Source organism: Diabrotica undecimpunctata, chromosome 7 (genome assembly GCF_040954645.1).
Source record: "Diabrotica undecimpunctata isolate CICGRU chromosome 7, icDiaUnde3, whole genome shotgun sequence".
NCBI classification, from domain to species: Eukaryota; Metazoa; Arthropoda; class Insecta; order Coleoptera; family Chrysomelidae; genus Diabrotica; species Diabrotica undecimpunctata.
Genome location: NC_092809.1, coordinates 6,190,818 through 6,216,975, shown reverse-complemented (window position 1 = coordinate 6,216,975; position 26,158 = coordinate 6,190,818). Strand labels below are relative to the sequence as shown.

Sequence of the window (26,158 nt, the reverse complement as noted above, 5' to 3'; positions counted from 1 at the left end):
TTTATCACTAAAAGAGTATACCGAAAACCAATACGTCTTAAAAGAAATTTCTATGAACATCAAATACGTCTTTTACAGAAAAAAAGTATATTTTTTTTTAAGTTAAATATAGTAAAAAGTAATAATATGTCAAGAAGGCACCAACCTGTACAGTCTGTAAGTTGCAGTTTCTTTAATAAATAAATTATTTACTACTATATTTCTAATTTCTGGTGTATATTATACATGTTTTCCTTAAAATTCAAGTTTCAGAAGATTCAATTTCTGGGAATTTTGTAATGGGCGAGAGCCAGTTCATGTATTGGTTTGGGAGCCAATTCGTGTATGATTAAAGTAGTTTTTTAGAGTTCGAGAGCCAGTTAAGGTGCGCCGGTCGTACCGTTACTTTTTTTTTATTTTATTACTATAATTTTTACTCTTGACATTCCATAAAGCCGGTAACAACCGATACACATCTATACACTCTATAATAAACACTCTTTCTTTCCATTTTCCCTTTGCAGACATATTTTTTGCCGTACCGCGATGTTTACAACAAGAGTGTTAAAACGAAACTGAACCAATATTGCGCAATATTACTCACAGACGCCGCAATATTTACAATATTGCTCAATAAAAATCAAAGTCATGTTGATTGGCACAATATATTGCGCAATCCTTCAATGCGATCTACAGACGATCAATATATTGCGCAATATAAATTATTGTCCAATATATTGACCGTCTAGGGGCCGCTTAATCTAAACCACGATTTTAATACAAATGTCTTCCCGATTGTCAAATTCAAATTCATAATTATTAAATTGTCTATGGTGTCCTAACCCGGTTCTGGCTTCGACCTTAAGCTAATGTGGGAATGTGGGTTTCTGTGTTTTCCATGTAATTCATTTTATTACCTATCCTATAATAAAATGCCCGGTGTTAGGTGTTATTTCCCATTCAAGTAAGATTTTTAGTGCTACATGTAGTGTACTGTGTTTATACTGATAGATTTGTAATTCAGTATTGATTGAATATAGATAATTTTAAAATAATAATATACAATGTTTCAAAGTGAGTAGAAGTTTATATTTTAACTTACTAAGTAAGCTATTTTAGCAAACTATGATTTTACACAAAATGCAAACATTTGGATGTGCATTAAATAACCGTAGTTTTTGATAATTAAAGTTACCTACTTAATTTATAGTATAGTGTATAGTATATCAGTTCCAGAAAATATATTGATATATACAATAATTGTCGATAATAATATAGTCGGGCATTCTCGGTCATTTAAAAATATTTTTCAAGTTTATGGACACTTATCTTTTAATAGTGGTATTCCCCTTTTGTTAAATTCTCTACATATACATATTATATTTCCCTGTATCATACTCAAGTGAAAATATTTATATAGGTATTTAATTTGGTAGGTATAATTTTTCAAGATTGTGCAATCATGCTAAACGGTAGGTAGAGACGTAGTTTCTTGTTAGTAGATTTTGTAAAGTTGCATTTTCCTGTAGAAAAGAAAAAACTAGTCAATTTACGGATTGCTTGCATAAGAAAAATGTACTCTTTGAGTTTGGGTTGTGCTTATAACCCATTCTAGAAATAAAAAATAATCGATTTCAGGAGAAAATTTATTACAGGTATCTAATAGCTTTAGGTCTTATAAGAGAAGATGGACATAATAGTACAAGATCCGACTGCAGGATCACTACGTCATAACGTTGTTAAGGTCATGGCATATTATCATGCACGTTGCGTTTCCAGCACGTAGCGTTTAATTCCAGAAAAATATCATTTAAATGGTTTTAAATTTTAAAATCTTTGTAAAGGTTGACGTCATATTTCTGTAAAAATGGTATATCCGTTAATTAAATAAATAAATAAAAATAAATAAATAAATATGAACAACTCACACTGTCCGGAACGTATCGTATCAGACACCTCAGGTTGTGGCATATTATCATGCACGTTGCGTTTCCAGCACGTAGCGTTTAATTCCAGAAAAATATCATTTAAATGGTTTTAAATTTTAAAATCTTTGTAAAGGTTGACGTCATATTTCTGTAAAAATGGTATATCCGTTAATTAAATAAATAAATAAAAATAAATAAATAAATATGAACAACTCACACTGTCCGGAACGTATCGTATCAGACACCTCAGGTTGTGGCATATTATCATGCACGTTGCGTTTCCAGCACGTAGCGTTTCGTTTCCAAAAAATATAATTGAAATGGTTTTAAATATCAACAACTCACACTGTCAGGAACGTATCGTATCAGACACCTAACGTTTCCGTTCAGTATAGTCGAAAATAATATTTTACCTATTCCGACGGCTACCTAACGAGTCGTAACCGGTTGGTACGGATAATGTGAATTAGATGTCCGTCGTTTTCCCCTCGTTGTTTATTGAAGTTATACTTCTATACGCGCGCTCCACGTTGCAAATTTGTACGGGAGTGAATCGGTGAAATCATTACATATGTAAGATAATGAGTAAGAGAGAGACAGAAGATATATTTTCTCTCTCTTCCTCTCTCGAGAATAAAAATGTTCCTTTTGTATGTATATTTAATATTATATATATTCTATATATATAATATTATATATATAATATAATATTTATTAATATTATTATTTATGTGATATGTTTTGTATTATTTATTAAATGTTCATAATTATTTTAGTCTTTTGTATTTCAAAATAATAATCTCAATAAATCACTGTATGACCTACAACTGTCAATTTTGAAATGCGTTTGTGCCATGTCTAATTGGCAAATATTTTACGTGTTTGGTTCATACGCTGGTGGATGTGAGTTCGAATCCCAATATGAATTTCCTTTTTTATTTTTGAAATATTTAAAAACCCCACGTTAATTTTATTAAATATATGTAATATACTCAAAAATGCTAAATTTTAAAATAAAATGAAAATTTACAACATAATCCGAGTTGTTGGTTTTTGAAGTTATACTTCTATACGCGCGTTCGACTTTGTAAATTTGCACGGGAGTAACAAGCCTCGTTAGGCATGTTAAATTATAAATTAAAACTTGTAAATATCGCAAGAAAGTTCAAATGTGTACTTATATACACAACAAACAACAATTAAATATTGTATTTGTCTATGTCAGATAAATTGACAGTTGTATCACCCAACAATATTTTGTTTATTAATATTTTTATCATGTTAAATTAAACATATGCGTAAGTAAGTTACGTATATTGTCATTTTTAAATATTTATGAATATTGCATTTTAATTTGTATTGTATTATTATATTGAATTATGTTGCAGTGTATTGTATTGTATTTTTATATTAATACCAAAATTAACAATGAATTTTACTGCAGAGTATGTGTATATAGATTCTAGATATAGGATATTAATACATAATATATATCAACACGCTGAAATGGTAGTCACGATGGATAACGGAATGAAAACAAGGCCAATAAAAATCAACCGAGGAGTAAGACAGGGAGACACCATATCTCCAAAACTATTTACTGCCGCACTTGAAGACATCTTTAAATCACTAAATTGGGAAACGAAGGGACTATCGATAAACGGAAAGTATTTAAACCATCTAAGATATGCAGATGACGTAGTACTAATAGCCGACAGCTGGAAAGAACTGAAGACGATGATCGATGAGCTTCATACGTAATCCATAAAAAAAGGACTGAAAATGAATCTGAGTAAAACTAAGCTAATGTCGAATAAAGATGATCAACCGACGATAACCATCCAAGGAACAAAAGTGGAACATGTAGAAGAATACATATATCTGGGTCAGAATATCAAGGTAAACAAAGAAAACCAAACTACCGAAATAAGCAGACGAGTAAGAATGGGATGGGCCGCATTTGGAAAACTCTCATACATACTGAAAGACAAACAGATACCCCAAAACCTTCGAACAAAAGTGTTCGATTCTTGTATCCTTCCCGTTCTCACTTACGGAGCTCAAACCTGGACATTCACAAAAAAGAACATGGACAAGATTCGAAAAACTCAGCGAGCCATGGAACGACAGATCCTTGGTATCTCACTAATAGATCGGCAAACGAACGAAGCAATCCGGAACAGATCAAAAATAAAGGACGCCGCGAAACAAGCAGCTAAATTAAAATGGAAATAGGCTGGACACAACGAACGTCTCGAAGATGGTAGATGGAACAAAGAAGTCGGAAACTGGCGACCGTACGATGCGAAGAGACCAAGAGGAAGACCTCAAATGCGCTGGAGCGACGATATCAAAAGAGTCGCAGGACCAATGTGGAAACGCCTAGCACACAACAGGGATGAATGGCGAGAAATGGGAGAGGCCTTTATTCGACAATTCGGATAGAAAAAGGGCTATAAAAAAAAATGTGTAAAAAAAAATTTTTGCATTCAACTCTTTTTATACATATATGAAAATAAAAATATATATTTTCATTAAAATATTTATTCAATCCTTCATTTACTTACTATACTCCTATTACAGGTCAAATGTTTATATACAGCAAACGATGCACCATATACCTGTATACCTAATTCTTTTTCGCTTTCTGCTCTCTCTTACCTATAGCATTACATATGTAATGATTGTGCAGATTGACTCCCATATAAATTTGTTACGACGAACGCGTGTATAGAAGTATAACTTCTACCGGCAGTCCCACTGGGCTGCCACACCCGTTTTTTTAGGTATTTGTTTGATTTTGATACAGAGTATTTAAAAAAATAATTTTCGAGGCTATTTATTCATGTGACAATTAATCACGGAAGTGATAAACAATTAGGACTTTTGTACGGAAGTGATACCTCTTCTTTTTAAAAAATACTTTTTGGTTTGATATGTATTGCTTCGTTAAATGTAGTATTTTGTTTTTTAACTGAAGGTGAAATTAAATTTAAAACATATTTAAACTGAATCCTATTCATTCTAAAATATCCATAATATTTTTCATCGTCATCAATTAATTCTCTGTATAATGTCCAGTATTCACCTTCCTTCTTCCTTTCTCTTAGCATTGGATGTACTTCAAACCTTCTTTTTACTACAGTTTTTCTTTCTTTATCGTTAAGTAGAAGAGCAATTGCACATAATTTTTGTCGAGAAAAGCGAGATCATATCTTCACCGAACCAAACTCAAACGTTCTATGTATGAAAATGTGAACGCGCAGTCCGATTGCTGGACTGGAAACGCTACGTGCCGGAAACTATACGTGCACGATAATATGCTGCGACCTTAAATCAAACTCACATTTTTACGTACATTTAAAATTAGGAGAATACATTGATAATGGGTTGCAAGTCAAAAAGAGGCCGCAAATATTTTTAATTCAATTATTAGTAGTAATTAGTAAAGTGGCACATTTTATTGATTGAATGAGAATCTTAAAAAATACAAAAATTGCGTACAAATGCTGCACTCTTCGCCTTTAAAACGCATTTTAATTTTTGTCAATAGGACGCTCTAATCAAGACATCGAATTTTTACCGTCGATTTGATTCTTCTTCTTCTTAACATGCCATACACCAAAGTGCGTAGGCGACTATCTCATTACTAGAATTCTGTTCTTGGCGGCGTGACACAGCTCGCCTGTATTGTGTATTCCTGTCCATTCTTTAATATTTCTTAACCAGGATAATTGTTTGCGGCCGGCTCCTCTCCTACCTTCGATCTTCCCTTGTAGGATTAACTGTGGTATTTCATATTTTGCTCCTCTCAATATGTGCCCAAGGTAACCAATCTTGCGTTTTTTAATTAATTCAAAGAGTTCTCTTTCCACGCCGGCTCTCTTAAGGACGTCATCGTTTCGAACTCTATCCACCCAAGGTATGCGCATCATTCCTCTCAATGACCACATTTCAAATGCTTTAAGTTTGTTGATAGATGTTTTTTTTCCAGTTTCCATGCCATAAAGCAAGATGGACCATATGTAGCACTTGACCATTCTGTAGCGTATTTCGAAATGTAGGTTTTGATTACATAGGAGCGGTCTGAATTTCACAAAAGCTTGTCTTGCCATTTGTATTCGGGTTTTTATCTCTTGTTGTGGATCCGATTGGTCATTGATTGTGGTGCCAAGGTATTTAAAAGTTTTCACGCGTTTTATGCGATCGTCACCTATGCATATTATCGGGTTTTCTATATTATCGGATATTTAAAATTGATTTCGCAAGCGTAACTGGCATTTGAAATCGCTGCTCGCTTCAAGCGTTGTTTCTGGAAGAAAAGTTTATTCTACACAAAAAGTACCAATAAACATTTTTGTTCAGAATTATCTCAGCTACATTTTTATTTGCAATATTTTTTTCTATGATGTGCAAATTCTTGGAAAATCGATTTTTTCCGTGTTTTCCTCCCTACGAAGGGGCGTTTTTGTGTGAAGCCGGGGGTAAAAGTAGTAAACTTTTTTGCATCTTTTTGGGGGTATCAAAATTTACATTCTCAGCAAAACTTAGCTTGTTCGTATATTCTGTAGAGGTTAAATCTCTGACGACCGAACTATTTTGGCTTGTTGCGATTTACTATAGAGCGTTTCACGTTAAGAAAATAACATTAGGCTTATGGAGATCAGTGTTGCCAAAACTCTCAGGCATGCGGTTTACTAGATTGTCGATATATTTTTCGAATTTCCATTTTCAATTAACATTTAACTGTAAAGTCAGAATAACAACTGAAGAACCACAAAGCCTTATTATCATTATGTAGTCTCAGAGAACGACATAAAATCGCTGACATACGCACAACGTATTATTTTAAGTTGCAATTAGTAATTAGATATATGCATTCCAAGCGGTCCGTTTATTTGCTTTTAAATCTTTAATAGCCGGCAAAGTACATGATTTAACTAAGCAATATTTTCTACTGATTTCTATGATTCATGGTATATGATATTCTTACCGAAAAACAAATAAACTGTCGTTACTATAATTAAAATAAGATAAAATAAAATTATCTTTTGTAAATACTATATATTTAATTAAAATCATTTTCCCTACTTTTCATCTCTTGTTTCGAATGGACACTTTTGGTCAATTACGTTAAAAAACAATTATTTAATTCATGTCTGTGAAAACGAAAATACAAATTATACAACCCTGAATCGTGCTTGTGTTCATCGTGGCATCGCTGCGCTTCTATCGTCCATAAGAAATACATGGCCCTATCTCCGCAATGTTATTTTCTTAACTTGGAACGCTGTATAATAGCAGTGATCGCTCGCGATGAGCTTAGGAGTTCCCGTTGAAGTTGTTGCTCTTTTTTACGTAAAATATCCTTTTGTGTATTGAGTTGTATTCTCTCCATCGTAGTGTGGGTCTGCTTCCTTTTTTTCTTACCTGGTGGTATACATTATGTATAGCTGTTAAAAGCTATAACTTCTATTTCTCTTTTCTAAATATGTACCCACACTATCTTACCCCTGTAATTTTATTGCTCTATGATCTCATTTTTATCCATTTTTGTATCTCATAATTCGTTCACTGTCTTCGTTTGTTATTTTTGTTCCTAGTTTTTTCATCTTATGTATTTTTAGTTGTTCTTCCTCGTTTGTTATTTGTCGCCGCCTCCGAGTGATTGTTTAGACAGCAATATAGGCCGGGAAATGAAGCATTTTGGCTCGCAATTTTTTCGTCCAGCATGTATTTACTTGAAATTTTTACAAATAGCCAAAGAATCATTTTCTATATCATGCCGCTGTACGCTAAAAACTTGGTGGTGATTGCCACACCATCTCGGGGGTGGGAATTTTTCATTGCATTTTAATGGAAATTGATGGAAAAAAGATATTCTACGAAGAAAATGTTTTTTACGTTTTCTTCATAAAACTAATATTTTTCGAGTTATTCGCGGTTGAAAGTAACAGTTTTTCGACGAAAAAATTGACTTTTCTATAGAGTTTTTTGAGAATAATTCGAAAAATATCCATTTGATCAAAAAAACTGTAGATAATAAAATTATATCTTTTAGAAACACAAACAAAATCCTTTTTTTATAATTTTTCTACGACTAATACAAACCTAAATATGGCCCTTTGTTGTCAAATGTATAATTTAAAATATTCAAAGCCAACTAACGGGAAAATTTGCATTTTTCGAGAAAAACTTACAGAATATTTTTTCAGGTATACAATTAGACCTTTTAAAAGAAACCTTACGTTTTCTACGAAAAAATCAACCTCCTAACTATACTCCTACTTAAAATTGATCTTCACCCTTCTGTGATTCTTTTTGTATATTATGTATTATCAATTCACCCAAGAAGTTTTACTTATTTAAAAGGCCTAATTTTAGAAAAATTGGAGTTTAAAGATAAATTGATTTTTTGTTAAACTTATAAATTTCGTATTTTTCGCCCTTTTCTTCAAAATATCTCCGAAAATACTGGAGATACGAAAAAAATGATAAGAGTCCTAAATTGTAGCTTTTTTAATAACAACAATTTTCCTGTACATAGATTTTCTTTACAGTGAATATTTAGCGAGGTATGGCTGTTTAAAACTTCTATGAGCAAACACATCTTTATCCGAGCCCTTTAAACTCACTTTACTTAAAAATTAAGGGATCTGACGGAATTTAATTTACATAGTCTTATAGCTCTTCAAAAAACTGTACAAAATCATTTTTGAAAACACTTTTTATCATCAAAAATGAAGGAGATATGTTTATTAAACGAATTTTTTTTTTTTCGGAAAATTCGAATAGCCCACTTGGGCGTGTAATAGAGCATTTTCAATATATACGAGGCATGTTTTTTAAGTAAGTACCGTTTTGCGATTCCGCCGCCGCAGCGCTACGGTCGGCGTTCCGCGCATGAGCGCTGGTTACCTACATATCTTGTCTACGCACTGACGCCATTACAGTCTGATTCTTGATTGTATACTTGTTTACTCCAGTGTTTAAGATGCCTCCAACAATCGTGAGTCACGCTGATTGTGAAGTACGGGCTGTTATTCGATTTCTTAGTGCTAAAGGCGTAAAACCGATCGATATTCATCATGAGATCGTTGATGTTTACGGACAAAACATTATGAGTGATGGAATGCTAAGGAAATGGGTGAGAGCATTTAAAGATGGCCGCACAAATGTGCATGATGAAGAACGGAGTGGGCGTCCTTCGGTCGCTAATGAAAATTTGGTGCAGAAAGTGGACGAAAAGGTGACAGAAAACGCTTTACAATATCATCATTGTCCGACTGCTTTCCTCAGTATTCTCGTAGTGTTTTGTATCGCATTGTTACCGAGAACTTGAATTACCGGAAATTGTGTTCACGTTGGGTTCCAAAAATGTTGACGGATTTGCACAAAACCCAACGTTTAGGCAGTGCATTGACTTTCCTTGAGCAGTACCACAGTGAAGGTGAAGATTTTTAAGACCAAATTGTTACTGGTGACGAAACGTGGGTGGCCTACGTCACACCAGAATCGAAACAACAATCCATGGAATGGCGACATTCATCATCACCCAAAAGAGTGAAGTTTAAGCAAACAATTTCTGCCCGGAAAATCATGTGCACAGTTTTTTGGGACAGAAAAGGAGTATTGCTAGTGGAGTTTCTGCCTCGTAATGAGACAATCAATGCAGCATCTTATTGTGAGACATTGAAAAATCTGCGTCGTGCAAACCAGAACAAAAGACGTGGCAAGTTGAGTAAGGGTATCGTTTTGCTGCATGACAATGCCCGTCCACATGTGGCTAATAAGACCAAAGATCTCATCAAATCATTTAAATGGGAAACTCTAGATCATCCTCCATACAGCCCTGATCTGGCGCCCAGCGACTATCATTTGTTCCAGCACTTGAAGAAACACCTGGGCGGTCAGCGTCTTCAAGACGATAACGAAGTCAAAACATTTGTGATGCAGTGGTTAACAAGTCAGGCGGCAGAATTTTATCAGAAGGGTATTCAAAAACTGGTGCCACGTTATGACAAGTGCCTCAATATTCACGGAAATTATGTAGAAAAGTAAATTAAGGTACAGGCTTTCATGTAAAAATAAAATTATTGCTATATCTTTGCACGTCTTTTTTTAATTCCAAAACGGTACTTACTTAAAAAACACGCCTCGTTCAATACCACAGAGCCGGTTTTTCGGCAGTAATACGTTATAATATATTCCACTTTCTCCATTCAAATCGAAAGACAGAAAAGAAGAAACATCTGCTAATGTGTCTGCGTGTGTGAGAAATTGTCAATGTGAAAATTCTTTTTTTTTTCTGTATAGATCTATTAAATTACTTATAAAAGTTGCAATGTTATTAAGGGTGGTTTTTAAGGGTTGAGATATAATTATATTATATCATAAAGCATATATATAAAGCATAAAGCAATCAAAACCAAGGTTTATTTCCTGGTTTTCAGGTTCATTTCCTGGCCTAACAGTAGTAGTAGGTGTAGGTGTATTGTTATTTTTTAATTTTCATTTTTGTATTTTGTATTTCATTATTGTATGTATACAATATAAAAATAAAATAAATGTTTCTCTTGGACCGATTCTGTACAATTACGATATAAATATAGATGTAAACATCAATTAAAATCAGTATCAACATCAACAACTGATTGTAATGATAGCATAATCCTCGTTGTATTAGATACTTTTACCAAACTGTGGCATTATCAGTAGATATGTTTTAAAAACTTGGATTTTATATAATGTTCTGTAAGTAAATCAAAAATTCTTGTTTGAGGTATAGAATTTATTATTCTTATATAAAAACATCTGTACAATAATTCTATAATAATTATTCTCTTATTTACATTGTTTTATTTTTGAAAAAATTATGTATATAAGCAGTTCAAATTAAACAGTTGATAAAAATGCAGTAACAATCAGTTTCTGATGATAATTTGTATATAGTGTTATAAACAAGAAATTGGTCAAAAAGAGGAAAAATAATTAAAAACATTTAGGTTTAAATTAAAAATTGTATCAGGTAATATGTTTGGCCAACGCTGTAAAAATACGGGCAGTGCCGATATTTAAATTTTGTTGTAGGCGGTAAAGTATTTAGGTTTTTCTTAGACAAGGAAAGAGAGTGGACGCGTAATCGTATGGAATTGACTGAAGCCTAAACCGACACCAGAAAATGGGAAAATGAGAATAATGGATATATATATATATATATATATATATATATATATATATATATATATATATATATATCAATAAGTACATAATTTTGAACATGATTTTATTATTACATATTTTTTAGTAGATCGATATAGTGTTTCAGTAAATCAGTAAAAGTTGAAATCAGTAGATCTACTGAAAAATTAGTAGATCTGGTAACCCTGCGAGAGGTAGTAATGGGCAACGTACAGGCACCAAAGCATGGCGGTCACTTCGAAACTGTCTTAACTTTTCGAAGGTTTATTAAATGTTACCTGTCCTCCCTCTTTCCTTGTCTAAGGGTTTATACTAAGGGTCTATACTTTATTTTTTAATCTTGTTTAATAGACAGATATAGGTACGTAATCATTATAGGTGTGATAAAATAGTTAAATTTTGGTAGTGTTTAACATTTCGAAGAATGGGACATCAACGAACTCTATTAAATATTATTAAGAGGCGTAAACTAGAATATCTTGGACATATAATCAAAGGACCAAGATATGAGTTCCTTCGGCTAATTCTCAACGGTAAAATCAAAGGAAAGAAATGGATAGGCCGGAAGAAACTCTCTTGGTTGAGGAATTTGCGGCAGTGGACAGGTTTGACAGCGGACCAATTGCTACACGTAGCGCAAGACCGAGATCAGTATAAAAATATTATAAGCATGGTAGTCGCCGACGTTCCGTAGGGATATGGCACTCTAAGAAGAAGAACATTACATGTTTATTAACGCTTTAAATAAGATTTAACTAAAAGATAAAAAAAAACAAGTGCAACTTTTATTTCATTTGTAGGTAATAATAATGTAAAGGATGTTTCGCACTAAGTATTACCTAAGTAGTGGTAAGTAGTGGTAGTACCTAAGTGGTTGTCGTAGCATCGGCGCGCTTCTATCGTCCATAAGAAATACGTAGCCTTATCTACTAACGTAAAACGCTCTATAGCATAGCACTAGGCTATATACCAAAAATTAGGACAACTCTAAAGGTGGTATACAGACACAAAATAGCACACCGCCAGACATCGCCCTACCTAAATCCTACAGGCTGATCAGTCTTACATAATTTCTATTAAAGGCAATAGAAATAGTTCTTGATAGATATATTTAAGAATGGTTATTGGAAGATCCTTTCAATGGCAAGCAGCATTCCTATCAAGAAGGAGAATCAACAGAAACAGCACTGGACGGAGTAGTTCAGAAAATCAGTCAGTAAAATAATAATGAAGAGTTTGCATTAATCACCTTTCTAGATATAGAAGGTGTATTTAATAATTCCTCACCAAATTCTCTTTATGATGCAGCAGCATGGGATATTCACTAACGTATGCAACTGAATAAAAAGAAATGATGGAAAATTAGCAAGAAGAGGAGGTTGTGGCCCAAATAGCTAAAGGGGTCAAAAAGTCGCCAAAAATCAGGGCGACAGGATACCGCGATCAAATCTGGAGAGATCGGATAAAACGAATATGATATTGGCAGATCAATGCTGGTAGACATGTGCAGTGCTCTAAAACCGAGAAAAGTATTGGAGCTGTAGTATATGGATGAAAACCAAACCTGTGTAATTTCTCTATTATCTTCCAAGCAGAAATTTACGCTACGGATATGTGCCTTCAGCCACTAATACAGAGGAACTGCAGGGACAGATTTATAAAATTTGATCGGATAGCCGGGCGGCATTAAAGGCACTGAAATCGAATCGTGTTGAGTTCAAGTTGAGTTGGTTGAAATTTTGTGGTTTAGTTTTTGTGCTTTAGGTTATTCTTGGTGTCCCTATTAAAAGGCATGCGTGTGACTTATTCAGGGTAAATAAAATTTAAACAGGCATACCTATAAAGATAAGTAAAAGTTCTTGAAAGTGCTTCCTTATTATTTGGACAGCAGTCAATAGAACATTTTTTTCCAAAACATAGTGTAGTATATGTTTTAATATTTTGATTTAAATTTATAATATTATTTCAAACTGATCCGATTTATTTATATTGCTAATCTTAATTAGGTAGTTAAATATAATTATACCCGATTTCAAATTAACAATTTGAGATAAAGATGTCTGTGACATTAACAGTGGATATTAATAATAGAAACAAAACTAATATTTTCATTATTGTATTAATACTTTTATTATTAGTATTATCTATCCTATTAGTATATCTATCGTCTTATATAAATATTATGTTAGCCAGAATTATTGGTTGTAATGAAAATCAAATTTTTAACGAACTAGTAGATAAAGTGCCCTAATATCGGATACTTTTTTTGAACCCTAATATTAGTTTTAATACGTCAATTAATTTATGAATAGTTTAGAGCAAAACAACTAATAGACTATAGAGAATGATTTATTGAACGAAAATAAATCATTTCTATAAATGAAGTAAAAAATAAAATTTAAATTTTTATAAAAAACGGTAAATTTATACTGACAAAAAAAATATAATACCGTATATCAGGATAACGGGATAAAATTAGCCATCGAGGCAGAAATCACAAATATATGTATCTTTTTTGTCTACATTGGTGCAGTCGGTGTAAGCACACTTAAAACACTTTGAGCACTGAATCCATTGTTCGCTCGAGGTATCTTCAGGGAAGAGTCCAGTACAAAACATACATTCTGCTTCCTCTTCCCCAATGTCACACTCCATGTCAGAATAATCATCTAAAATTAATTCTTCATTTACTTCAGATGAACTAAAAGCTTCCCTTTTCTTAGCACTTTTCTTTTTAACCTTGGTTGTCATTGTCTTCTTAGCAATACATTTTCCTTTATTTTTATTTGTTTTCTTAAAAGGCTCACATTTGTCTATTTTTAATTTCGGAATTCCCTTTGAAATACTTTTATTTCTCTTTTGTTCTGACAAACTACTTTCTAAGGCATCTTTGTATGGTGTACCCGTAATCAAAGCAGCAGATCCTTTTCTGGACTTTCCTTCTTTAATACTAGACTTGTAAAATGAAGTGGTGGGTAAAGTGCTAATATCTTGTGGCCGCACTGTTGAATCTCTAATATTAGAAATGTTCTTACATTATAAATCTTCCACACATTTGGTCGCATCAATACTTCTTGGAGGAGTTACATGCTTCGGAGAAGTTACTTGGTTTTCTTGTTCAGCCTCTGGTAGATTTGGAACTGGAACTCGGTCACCTTCCGCTTGATTGTGAATGACAAAGTCGTGTTCTCGAAAAATTTGTTTATTAAATGGGCAGATACCGCTCTTTCGAAAACCATTTATAACGATTTCAGCTGTAGCACATCTTACATACCAAGCAATTCGCAAAGTTAGCAGGTGACTACTCTTCCAGGGTTGTTCCTTAGCCAATGTTCAATTTCCTGCGAGTAGTAGGTTTTAAGAGGCCCCATGAAAGCAAGGTCCAGCGGCTATTTTGCCTCTCTAATCGTGTTTGTTTATCATCAAAGCATGTTTCTGAGCAAAAACTTGAGGCACTCTTTATGTAACATCCAAGACTTCTGAGATTGGGTCCTCAATTTCTTCTTTCATGTCGATGTCTTGTTCCTGTATATCTTCCAAATAGCTTTTCATGATATGCTTGTTGCTTTTATACAGAACACATAATCAGTAGATCACTCCCAATTATAAATTATATAAATATTTTTTATTTACCCCAGAAATAAAATATTTTAAAATTTAATCTTACCTGAAGATTTGTTACAACTTGTAAAACGTGCGCGTTTGGCTTTCCTGATTTTGTTTCGGATGGTTCTCTGGGTTTCTTTATATTTTATGTACACAATATATACAGAATCCTTAGAAATCGACAAATAATTCTACAAGCGGACTCGTACTCCCTGAAATTGGAAGTTTTTTAATGTCCGCTTTAATTATTATTATGTTGTTATCCACTTTATTATTAATATGTCTATGAAAAATACACAGTACCGCATCTAATGGTTCATCGGGAACAAGGCTTGTTTTTCTATATTTACAGATTGAAAAGGTCTGCTCACACGGATAGTTCTACCAAACGTTTTAATCAAATGCTGAGCAAACTTTTATAATTTTTTGGAGTTGAACCCAAACTTTTGTAGAATATTCTACAATAGATACAATATATTTTGTATTGTTTTACAAATCTGCTATGTATTTTGTAAATTGCTTCATACATCATCAATATAAACTGTAGGTACAAGGATTTTAGAAAAGATTTTCAAACTAAGTTTGAAATTGTATCAACACATCTTTCACCCTTTTTAAAATTATAATCATGGTATTTCTCTGCCAACTCTTAGATATTGTGTGTAATGATATACACTTTTTAACGTAATATATTTTTTAGGTTTGGGTAAATTGTTTAAAAAGCCAGAATCAAACGATACTTGTTCAGAATGGTCTCCTACACCAAAGTGGACACAAGAATCTGCATCTTTGTTACACAACCTCAAAATTCCAGTATTGGCACAGCCTTCACTAGAAGAAATAATACAGAAAAGTGAAAATTTTTCTGTTAAATTTCCTACAGAAACTAATAGATGTAACCATTTAAAAAACATAGTAAACGAGAATGTGTTGCTAAGGAATATCACGTCCGCTTATCCAGTTATCCATGAAAAAGTTCTTCAAATGTGTTGTGATTTTATACTTTTTAAAAGAGAGCATGGAAACGACAATGAACTGAAATTTTACAAAGCCATGACTCCCATAGATCTCATTAATAGACTATTAAGTAAAAGAGCAGTGTGCTTCGTCGGACCTTATGACAGGTACTTACTGCTCGACGGAGTAACTGGTCTTGGACATTGGGAAGATATAGGTACCTGTAAAGAGCAACTTCCTCTGACAATGGAAAATTATATGACCTATGACGAACTTAAATTATCGTCTCTGTTAGCGATTAGTTCTTATACATATTTTATTAACGAAGGTCATCGAAAAAATATAGCCAAACATCAAGAAGATAGGAGTAAAATTGAAGAAGACGGAATAATAATAGGTTTGGTGGGACCAAGACTGCATAGAACAGGAGCTGTAGAAAACCAAGAAATAGTATATTCTAAGAGACAACATTCAGCTGATAATGGTTACGGTAGATCTATTAAAACAAGTTTACCAACTTTATTTGCCAGTTTTTACGAAGAAGAATGTTTAGATTATCATGAAATGACTAAAAAGAAACACTTCAGTTGGAATGGTCGATATATCAATATGTTTGGACAGGAAAATATTTTTGATAACACCTTCTACGTCAAAAGATTAACAATTTCTTTTGACACCTTGTTAGGAGAGGCGAATTCAAGGGGTAGAGCAGTTTCAAAATCAGTATATTTGCATATGGTTGGTATAGGTCTAGGAGTATGGAAAGTTTCGGCACATCAAGATAAACTATTTATGGATACATTTGGAAAAAGGATACTGTAAGTAATTTATTTTTTTGCAAACAATTTTCAAAAAATTACTAGTCCGTTGAAATGTTACATTTTTGAGGCCTTAGCGCGTATTTATTAGAGGACGCTAAAGTTCAAGGGGTCGCCTCCCTTGTTCTCCGGTCGCTATGTTGCAAAAAGAGTTTTCGTGCTGTATCTCGCTTAGAAAAAGCTTTTTTGGGAAGTCTTCGATGAGCAAACTGTCGCTACCACTTTACGAGTTCTTCGTATTCTCCCACATTGATTTTAAAATTTTAAACACCGTCAAATGCAATGGCTGGAGAATGTGACTTGTATGTGCCGGTAATTTCAGGATGGTGATTCCTTCCGATCTCGCATAATTGGCCAAATCTGCCGTGAGGTGCGTTGAATGTCCGTCGTAGATACCTGGTATAGGACTATCAGGACCAATGTTTTTTACAAAAGTATAGTCAAAATAGTTGCGAAATATATTAGCTTCAATCCAGCCATTTTTAGTAGAGCATAGGCAGTACCAGGGAAGGCATCATTTTTGAGGTGATCCATTCATTCCAGATATGTTTGCCTTTAAAAACTATTAATGGAGTAATTTTTTCACCACTATCGCGTGCTGCCATCATCACTGTAGTGGTTTCCCTTTCCGGTCCACTAGTGGTTCTTGTGCATGTTGCTCCTTGCTTGCCAACAACTTTTGTTTTAGAAGGATCACTCAAAAATCCAGTTTTATCTATATTTTAGATTCTCTCAGGTTTGTCAGCAAGTCCCAAAAATGAAATGGTTTCACCCAATAACCTAAAATAATATTTAACAACAAAGGGATGCATGGCCTTCTTCCTTACAAACTCAACTATTTCCGGTTTCTTTATTGACAGCCGATGTCTTTTTTTAAAATTTAAGAACCAGTCTTCACCTGATCTACCATCTTTAAATGGAGTTTTTAGGTTGTTTGATTGGAAGAACTGCTGTTAATTCTAAAACTTCTTTAAAGGACAAAACCAATCCCTATTTCTCCATCGTTCGAAGACCTTCTGCCAGTCGCTTTTCTTCTGCCAATGGAATGTCGGTAGATCGACCTTATCCTGATCCCTTCGCACCTCTTCTTCCACTTAAGTGATCCCATAAAGTTGTCACAGGGATATTGTATAACCGCGATGCTCCCTTGATAGTGAAATTCTGATTTGTTATATCCGTAAAGGCACTTTTAAGGGCTTCTGCTGAATATTGCGAACCTCTCTCCGTCTTTCGGATGTATTTCGCATCATCGCTACATAAGAATTAAAAAATAGTATTCAGATTTAATACCAGGGCCAATGCGTTAACGTAAGGGCGCATTTACCGCTACGCAAAAAACGCACTTATGGGGCAAGTGCGCGCCTTTTAATTACTAGCAAACTATACCGAAAAAACATAAATGGTATCAAAACAATTCAAATTTCTGCAATACTAACCGAAAATATTCAATAAAAATTAAAGCGATACGAGATTGACCAGACTTAAAACCTTTACCTGCTCTTTGCATAACCTCAAACTTTACCAACAAAAACCTATGCTACTATGTCGTGAGTTTAACGACGTTGCCACTCACATGTGTAGCTGTTTCGTTGAATGCTTAGCGATAAATTTAAAATCGGTTTCATACCCAACTTCAGATTACAACAATTTTTATATAGTTCAAACTCACTTACCCAGGCTACGCACTTGTACCGCCTTCATCATCATCATCCTGTATGCCTGCACTGCTGGACCTCAGCTCTTTCCACCTGTCTCTGTCTTGTACGGCTTGCATTCAGTTGCATCGTCAGTCCATCTGGTTGATGATCATCTTCTGCTCCGTAGTGCTTTTTGTCTTGGTCAGCACTTGACAATACGTTTTGTCAATCGGTTGTCTGATAATCTGGCATCGTGTCCTACCCAATTCCATTTCAGCGACACGATTTTTTCGATGACGTATGTTGTTTTTGTTCTACGACTTATTTCTTCGTTTGGTATTCGGTCTCTCAGAGAGACACTCAACATATGGCGCTCCATAGCCCTCTGAGTCACGCGAATCTTATTCATCACCTTACCCAATATTAAATTGTTCCTTATTTTTCAGGACTTTAGGTGATAAGTTACATAATATAAGTGATGTCTGTTTGGCGTACATGGCTGAATCAAAATGTGCTGGATATTCACATGGAGAGACCATTCCCATAGAAGGACATCCAAATGGAGGAATAAAGATCCATATTTGTAATAGGAATCCGCATGAAAAATTAACGGGTGAAGACGAAGGTAAAAATAATATGAAATTAAATCAGTAAATAAAGGTATTGAAGTTATCACAAGAATCTTCAGCGAAAGAAAAAAAATAATAAGGCAACTTTAAAATCTTAAACGGGAATTCCCCTTTTTACCATTTCCAAGAATAAGTAACATTTATTTCGAGACATGTATCCTTATTGCATAGTCGGATTCTAAGTGAAAAAGTAAATACGTTTTATATGATTTTTTTTCGGTTCGCAATAGATGACGCTGTTGTTGCAGAAAAAAAAATACAGATCCGAAAGTGTTTCTACAGCTAAAATGAGGTTAATGTCTTTCGTTGATTTTGTATTTAACTTTATTAAAAAACTACGTTTAGCATAATCGAGGAACAGCGATGTGGACGTAGTATTTTTGTTCCCTTTGGGTTGCTTGTCTTCAGTGAGTCCCCTTGCCTCTCACTTATCGAGGTGCTTCTTTCAGGTGAGTCTCTTTGAATCTCACTATTGGCGCCAGTAATTTCATTGTAGTAAATGCTCAAATTGTGCACCGTTTACTTCCTGAAAGTAAGCTAATTAATGGTAAACAGATTCGATAGAACTGTTTAAGTATTCTGCAGGTACATAAATTATTATCTGACGCAATTCATCTAAATTTTGAGGTTATGTTTCGTAAATTCGATTTTTTTAATAACTTCACAAGAAAAAATTAAGTGGAATTAAATCTGGTGATTTGGCAGGTCATTCGATCGGACCTCTTCGTCCAGTCCAACAATCAGGAAAATTTTCATCTAATTAATAGGAGCGTTCCTCCATAATGAAACCAAACGTGTTCCAAGTTATCGCCAGAAATCTCCCTTATTGCTGGAATTATTTCCTTTTAAAGCATGTTTTCATAACTTTACTTTGAACAGTAAGATTACCATCGATGAAGAAAGGCCCAAACAAATGATATTTATTATTTCAGTTCAAACGTTTCATTTCTGTGGATATTAGGTTTGGCTCTCTCGCATCCAATGACGATTCTCGTCTGCTCAATACCTGATTGCAAGTATCATTCAATTGAAATGTTGCTTCATCTGAGAATTCAATGTTGTAAAGAAAATCTGGATCTTGATCTATTCGAAGAATCATGTCCTTGCAAAATTCTAAACGTCGGTCAGGAAGGTCTTCATTTATCTCATGACAAAATGTCGTTTTATAAGAATGTAATTTATTACTTTTTAAAATCTTTCGGACTGAAGATGTACCAATTTCTTGTACTTGTGCAGCTCATTGTTTTTAATTGATTTTTAGGTAAACTTTTAGTAGCAACTTTCGCTTGGGATGGAAATTCGTTACCGGGAAATGAATACTGGACTGGAAGTTTAGCTTCAAGTTCTGATCCAGCAGCTGCCTGTTCCACCCAAGTAGCTGAAATTCATAATCCTTATATAAATCCGTACATTTCTGGAGACAATTTGAGGATAGTTACTGATGGAACAGTTGTACCACTTAAAGAATACATAGAGAAGATCGGATCATTTCAAGATCAAACCAAGAGTGATTAATTAAGTAAGCTACTATCACACACCATGGAAGAACATATGAGTATTGTGCTGTAATAATTATGTTAATGTTTGTGTTTTCTACGATAAGGTTATACTATGCATTTTTTATGGATAGGAGATGTACTACATCAGAACTTTGAATATATATTTAATTTAAGTAAGCTACTAATTTGTAAAACTCGAATTAGCTTTTTCGTAGAGTTTGGTAAAAAAATACACTGCCTTCATATATGAAATATTGTTGGAAGCATGGTTTCTTATCGCGGGCTACGGACGGAATGTATTGATCCGTGCCGTGGATCACTCAGAGGTGTGAAAAAATATGAACAACAGAAACGTGATGAAACGAAATATCGCCCGATCACATACTACGTCGCAGCAGTACACAAAGTCCCATGCGTGTTTCTTAATAAAATTAAAATAAAATAAATTAAAATCAAATGAAATAAAATAAACTAAAATTAAATTACAATAAGATAAATTTAATTAAAAACAATCCTCTGTGCATGGACGATAACAAAGCTATGCTTCCCCTGCTCGGTCACTCCGGAGTGCCACATCCCGTTTTTTATATACATGTATGAAATATTGTTTAGAAATTATATATTTTGATAAATGTTTTTATTGTAATACTTTCACAGTTTGTAAAGAAATAAACTATTTTTGTTATTGGAGTTTTTATTCTTATTAGGAAAATAAGATAAGCTGGAATGTACAAGACTACTAATGTACCTACTACTGTAGTCTACTAGCTGTACTAATCATAGATAAAGAATATATATTACCAGAGAACAACCGAACACAGAGAAGCGACAGTCCTTTGAAGTAACGTGGCCAAGCCGCCAATGACAGCTAACAACCAGAAAATTAATAGTCAGTGGGCATATCACACAATATAAATTCTTAAGAGCGTAGGCGCAAAATTTCGGGCCAATGTTTTTTAAATGCATTCATTTTTTTCGAATCCTGAAAAAACTAATAAGTATTTTTGAAAAAGTTAAACGCAGAATGAAAGACTCCATTATTACTGAGGGCCGAAAGTCCCTGAAAACACCTATAATGTTTATTTTAATAAGTTACAGGGGTGAAAAAAAAGAGAAAATTTAGTGTAATTTTTAATTTCAAATATCTCATTCAAAAAAACTTTTTGTTTATTCTAAGGGACTTTCGGCCCTCGGTAATAATGTAATCTTTCATTCTGTGTTTAAATTTTTCAAAACTATTTGTTAGTTTTCTCAGGATTCGAAAAAAATGATTGTATTTAAAAAGGATTGGCCCGAAATTTTGCGCCTACGCCTACGCGAAACAAAGAAATTACTAAAAATCTTAAAATTATGGTACTTTTCTATGGTACTAATCATCAAATATTTAAATTAGAGAAATTTGCTCTAAACATCGCGTAATATTAAAGGAAACTGCAAGATGTATGGGAATCTGTAAGTGAAAGACTTATTGTCACCGTTGATATAAATATAGATGAGTAAGATCATGGATATATAAATTAAAATATTCAGTGACAATATTCTTCTTTTCTTTTCTAATCATAAAGCACTCAAATTATAAGAAATAATTGACAGTAGGGTAAAACTGATATCAATATAGATATATAATATGCACTATTTTATTCGTACTTTTAGTTGAAGAATAGATTAAATTATTTCAAATGTACTAAATTATTGATCTCTAAAAATTTAAATTACAGTTCTGTCGTAGCTTGTCACAAATTTCTTAATTCGAGTCTATGTTTCCGTTTAAAATATGGCGATCGCGTGCTGACAAACTCCAAAGGCGGCATCTGAGAGTAGGAATTCTGATTGTTATTTATTCTGTGCATTAAGTAGACTTTACACTACATGATTTTATCATATGACAATATCATATGAGATTTGTTATGATTCCTCGTTTCTATGATGTTTTTAAAAAATCGTGTTTCCACTGCATGATAAGTTATGACTTATGATATGAGTGAGGTTTTATTGATTTTTCTTTTTGTTTATGGTCATAGAGATATTAGACACAGTATAGGTATCAACTATTAGATTTTGAAACCATTATAATGGAAAATAAATCTTTGCATTGGCTTCCCGTCTTTTAATAATAATACGCCGGCAACAACTGCGTACAGCAGTAAGAAGAAAAAGATCAGTGGCTCTTACGAAGAAATCGTGGACAGGGTATATCAAATTTAGTGTTGATATTATACCAAATTAAAAACTATAGAACAGAAAGACTTTAAAACACTAAACTAAGAATAAAATAAAAAGTGAAACTGGAACAAACCATGAAGTGGAAATATCCAGGAGTGGCTAGTATACCTGTTGAATACAAAGCACGTGGTGTTCGTGTGTATTAAGGTATAAAAAAATTGCTTATTACAAGCTTAAATTTTTATTTTAAGAAGATCTTTTCGGAATTAAATCATTCCATCATCAGTTAACTAAAAGAGAGAGTAAAAATACCAATATTAAAAAACACAAGTTAAAATTTAAATATATAGAAATAACACGTTGGTTTTTTACTACTTACATAAAAAGTTGTTAAAAAACATTGTATGGCCACTTAAAAAAACTTTCGAAGGACATCCGTATTAAAATATAATCCTCATGGTTTTATCAAGGTAAATGCAATAGACTTAACTTATTGATTATTAAAACTGAAGATGGGGGCATCTTACATGACCCCCTGTATCTGGTGAAGTTTTTTCGACTTACATTACCTCTGATCTGTTCTGGAGTCTTGGGCTAACTGATATAAAGATGGTATGAAAAATCAGTTAGTACCCATCAATGTCAAGTAGAATGATGTAGTAGGAGCAAAAGTCATTGTGCTTAAGTTTGTGAATAGGCAGTTTTTAGTGAAGTATTGTGTTTTGTGTGTAGTAAATTCAATAGCAATTTTTGGTATTTTAAAAAGGTGGTAGAATGTAAAACAATGAGTGACTGTGATGTAAAATCAATTTGGTATACCAGGGTAAGGCAAAATTTAAGTTAGATAGTTGAAATTAATAAATCATTTGGAAGCGGTAAAGAAAAGGTTATTACCTAATTGTTTCCTTGTATGAAGTAGATATAAATAAAAGTTGGTTTGAAATTTGTGGAAGATGAATCGAAGAAAAAGAAAAAGAAATAAAGGAAAAGAGAAAGAAAATGAAGTAGGAGATGAATGTAAAGATGTAAGCTGGGGATACTGAAACTGATTGTGATAAGAGATTGATAGATGTGGTGTGAGTATTTATAAGAAAATCTGTGTGATTAGTCAGATGGTAGTTATTGGAGAGGATGGGAAATGGGATATTGGAAAAGTGATGTTAGTGTATTAATGGTGACAAGAATAGAGTTAAGTATGGCGGATTAAATAAGGTGATATTAAGATATGGGAAATTAGAAAGAAATGTAGAAGTAAGTAAAACTGGATGTGTAGTTAACAAAAAGAAAGTTAGATCAGGAAAATAATTGTCGATGAAGTGGAACAAAGTCTCTATTGATGCTGGTGTGACGATTAACACAATTGGGACTGTTTTTCTTTTCCTTGACTATTTCCAAATCCTCAAAAAGGTCAAGTTTGAGATAATCTCTACCTGGGATGTTATGAAGAAGAGAAATATCATCTGGTACCTTGATTGTGTGATTGTGATGTTTGAGATGATGGGAGAAAGAAGAAGTGTTATCTAACTTAGAATGTTCAATGGCCCTGGTTACTAGAGATCTACAAGTTCTACCAATATAAGTGGCATCACAGTCAGAACATTGAAGTTTATAAACCCCACTTCGTTTGCTGAAGTCAATAGAGTCCTTACTATTGCATAATGATCTACTCAATTTATTGTTTACTTTAAAGGAAATCTTAATATTTTCAACAGAATTCAGGATAGTGTTTTTGATTGATTCGGAAAGTGTTGGACAGTGAAATGGTAATGAGAAGTAAGATGGGGAATCTGAAGTAATGTTATGGTAAGCTGATTGTTGAAGCAATTTACGTTTCTTTTTATAAATGAGTTTATGGATGATATCTGGGTTGTAGCCATTATTGAAAGCAATCTGTTTGATTATGTTTAGTTCTTGGATGTAGTTAGTGTTGGATAATGGAATGGTTTCTAAACGATGAATGAAGCTGTTGAATGCAGATAATTTGTGTGAAATGGGATGGTTAGAATTGAAATGTATGACATGATCTGTTTGTGTGGGTTTTCTGTAGATGCTATAATCAAAGACATTATTAATTCTATTGATGGAAAGGTCTAAAAAATTGATGGAGAAGTTAGATTCTAATTCCATAGTGAATTTGATATTGGGGTGAATATTATTGATAGTGTTTAATAAGGAAAAAGCTGTATTTGAGTTACCTCTAATGAAAACTAAGCAATCATCAACGTAACGGAACCAGTGTAGAATTGTATTGTTAGTCATGATTTGAGTGGATTCTAGATGATTCATGAAGAGGTCAGCTAAAAAAGGGGAAAGACAACTTCCCATGGCCAAGCCATCAGGTTGTTTATAAAAAATATTATTGAAAGAAAAATAATCTTGTGATAAACAAAAGGAAAGTATTTCTATTATTGGTGTGATGACTGAGGGATTAGTTGATTTAGATGTGAGAAGGTCATAAAACTCCTACCAGATATGACTATGCTTTCATTTGATGTTAGCAATCTCTTTACTTCTGTACCTAAACTTGAAACTATTCAGTTAGTCCAGGACCTTCTCACATCTAAATCAACTAATCCCTCAGTCATCACACCAATAATAGAAATACTTTCCTTTTGTTTATCACAAGATTATTTTTCTTTCAATAATATTTTTTATAAACAACCTGATGGCTTGGCCATGGGAAGTTGTCTTTCCCCTTTTTTAGCTGACCTCTTCATGAATCATCTAGAATCCACTCAAATCATGACTAACAATACAATTCTACACTGGTTCCGTTACGTTGATGATTGCTTAGTTTTCATTAGAGGTAACTCAAATACAGCTTTTTCCTTATTAAACACTATCAATAATATTCACCCCAATATCAAATTCACTATGGAATTAGAATCTAACTTCTCCATCAATTTTTTAGACCTTTCCATCAATAGAATTAATAATGTCTTTGATTATAGCATCTACAGAAAACCCACACAAACAGATCATGTCATACATTTCAATTCTAACCATCCCATTTCACACAAATTATCTGCATTCAACAGCTTCATTCATCGTTTAGAAACCATTCCATTATCCAACACTAACTACATCCAAGAACTAAACATAATCAAACAGATTGCTTTCAATAATGGCTACAACCCAGATATCATCCATAAACTCATTTATAAAAAGAAACGTAAATTGCTTCAACAATCAGCTTACCATAACATTACTTCAGATTCCCCATCTTACTTCTCATTACCATTTCACTGTCCAACACTTTCCGAATCAATCAAAAACACTATCCTGAATTCTGTTGAAAATATTAAGATTTCCTTTAAAGTAAACAATAAATTGAGTAGATCATTATGCAATAGTAAGGACTCTATTGACTTCAGCAAACGAAGTGGGGTTTATAAACTTCAATGTTCTGACTGTGATGCCACTTATATTGGTAGAACTTGTAGATCTCTAGTAACCAGGGCCATTGAACATTCTAAGTTAGATAACACTTCTTCTTTCTCCCATCATCTCAAACATCACAATCACACAATCAAGGTACCAGATGATATTTCTCTTCTTCATAACATCCCAGGTAGAGATTATCTCAAACTTGACCTTTTTGAGGATTTGGAAATAGTCAAGGAAAAGAAAAACAGTCCCAATTGTGTTAATCGTCACACCAGCATCAATAGAGACTTTGTTCCACTTCATCGACAATTATTTTCCTGATCTAACTTTCTTTTTGTTAACTACACATCCAGT

The 26,158-nt window shown here is 33.3% G+C and overlaps 2 protein-coding genes across 2 annotated transcripts in view; one reads left to right on the top strand and one right to left on the bottom strand.

Annotated features, from left to right (window-relative positions):
* Positions 1–23,227, bottom strand: part of Nup160 (nuclear pore complex protein Nup160) — a 71,924-nt gene extending 48,697 nt beyond the window's left edge. Inside the window, exon 1 of the mRNA XM_072536635.1 lies at positions 22,797–23,227. The gene's annotated coding sequence lies outside the window, so the exon portion shown is untranslated. The remainder of the gene's footprint in view (positions 1–22,796) is intronic.
* Positions 890–20,913, top strand: LOC140444932 (uncharacterized). The gene is made up of 4 exons (XM_072536637.1): positions 890–1,053; positions 15,415–16,489; positions 18,573–18,751; positions 20,017–20,913. Exons 1-4 carry the CDS (start codon positions 1,044–1,046, stop codon positions 20,268–20,270), a joined length of 1,518 nt encoding a protein of 505 aa, XP_072392738.1. The 5' UTR covers positions 890–1,043; the 3' UTR covers positions 20,271–20,913.
* Positions 23,228–26,158: the final 2,931 nt, after the last annotated feature.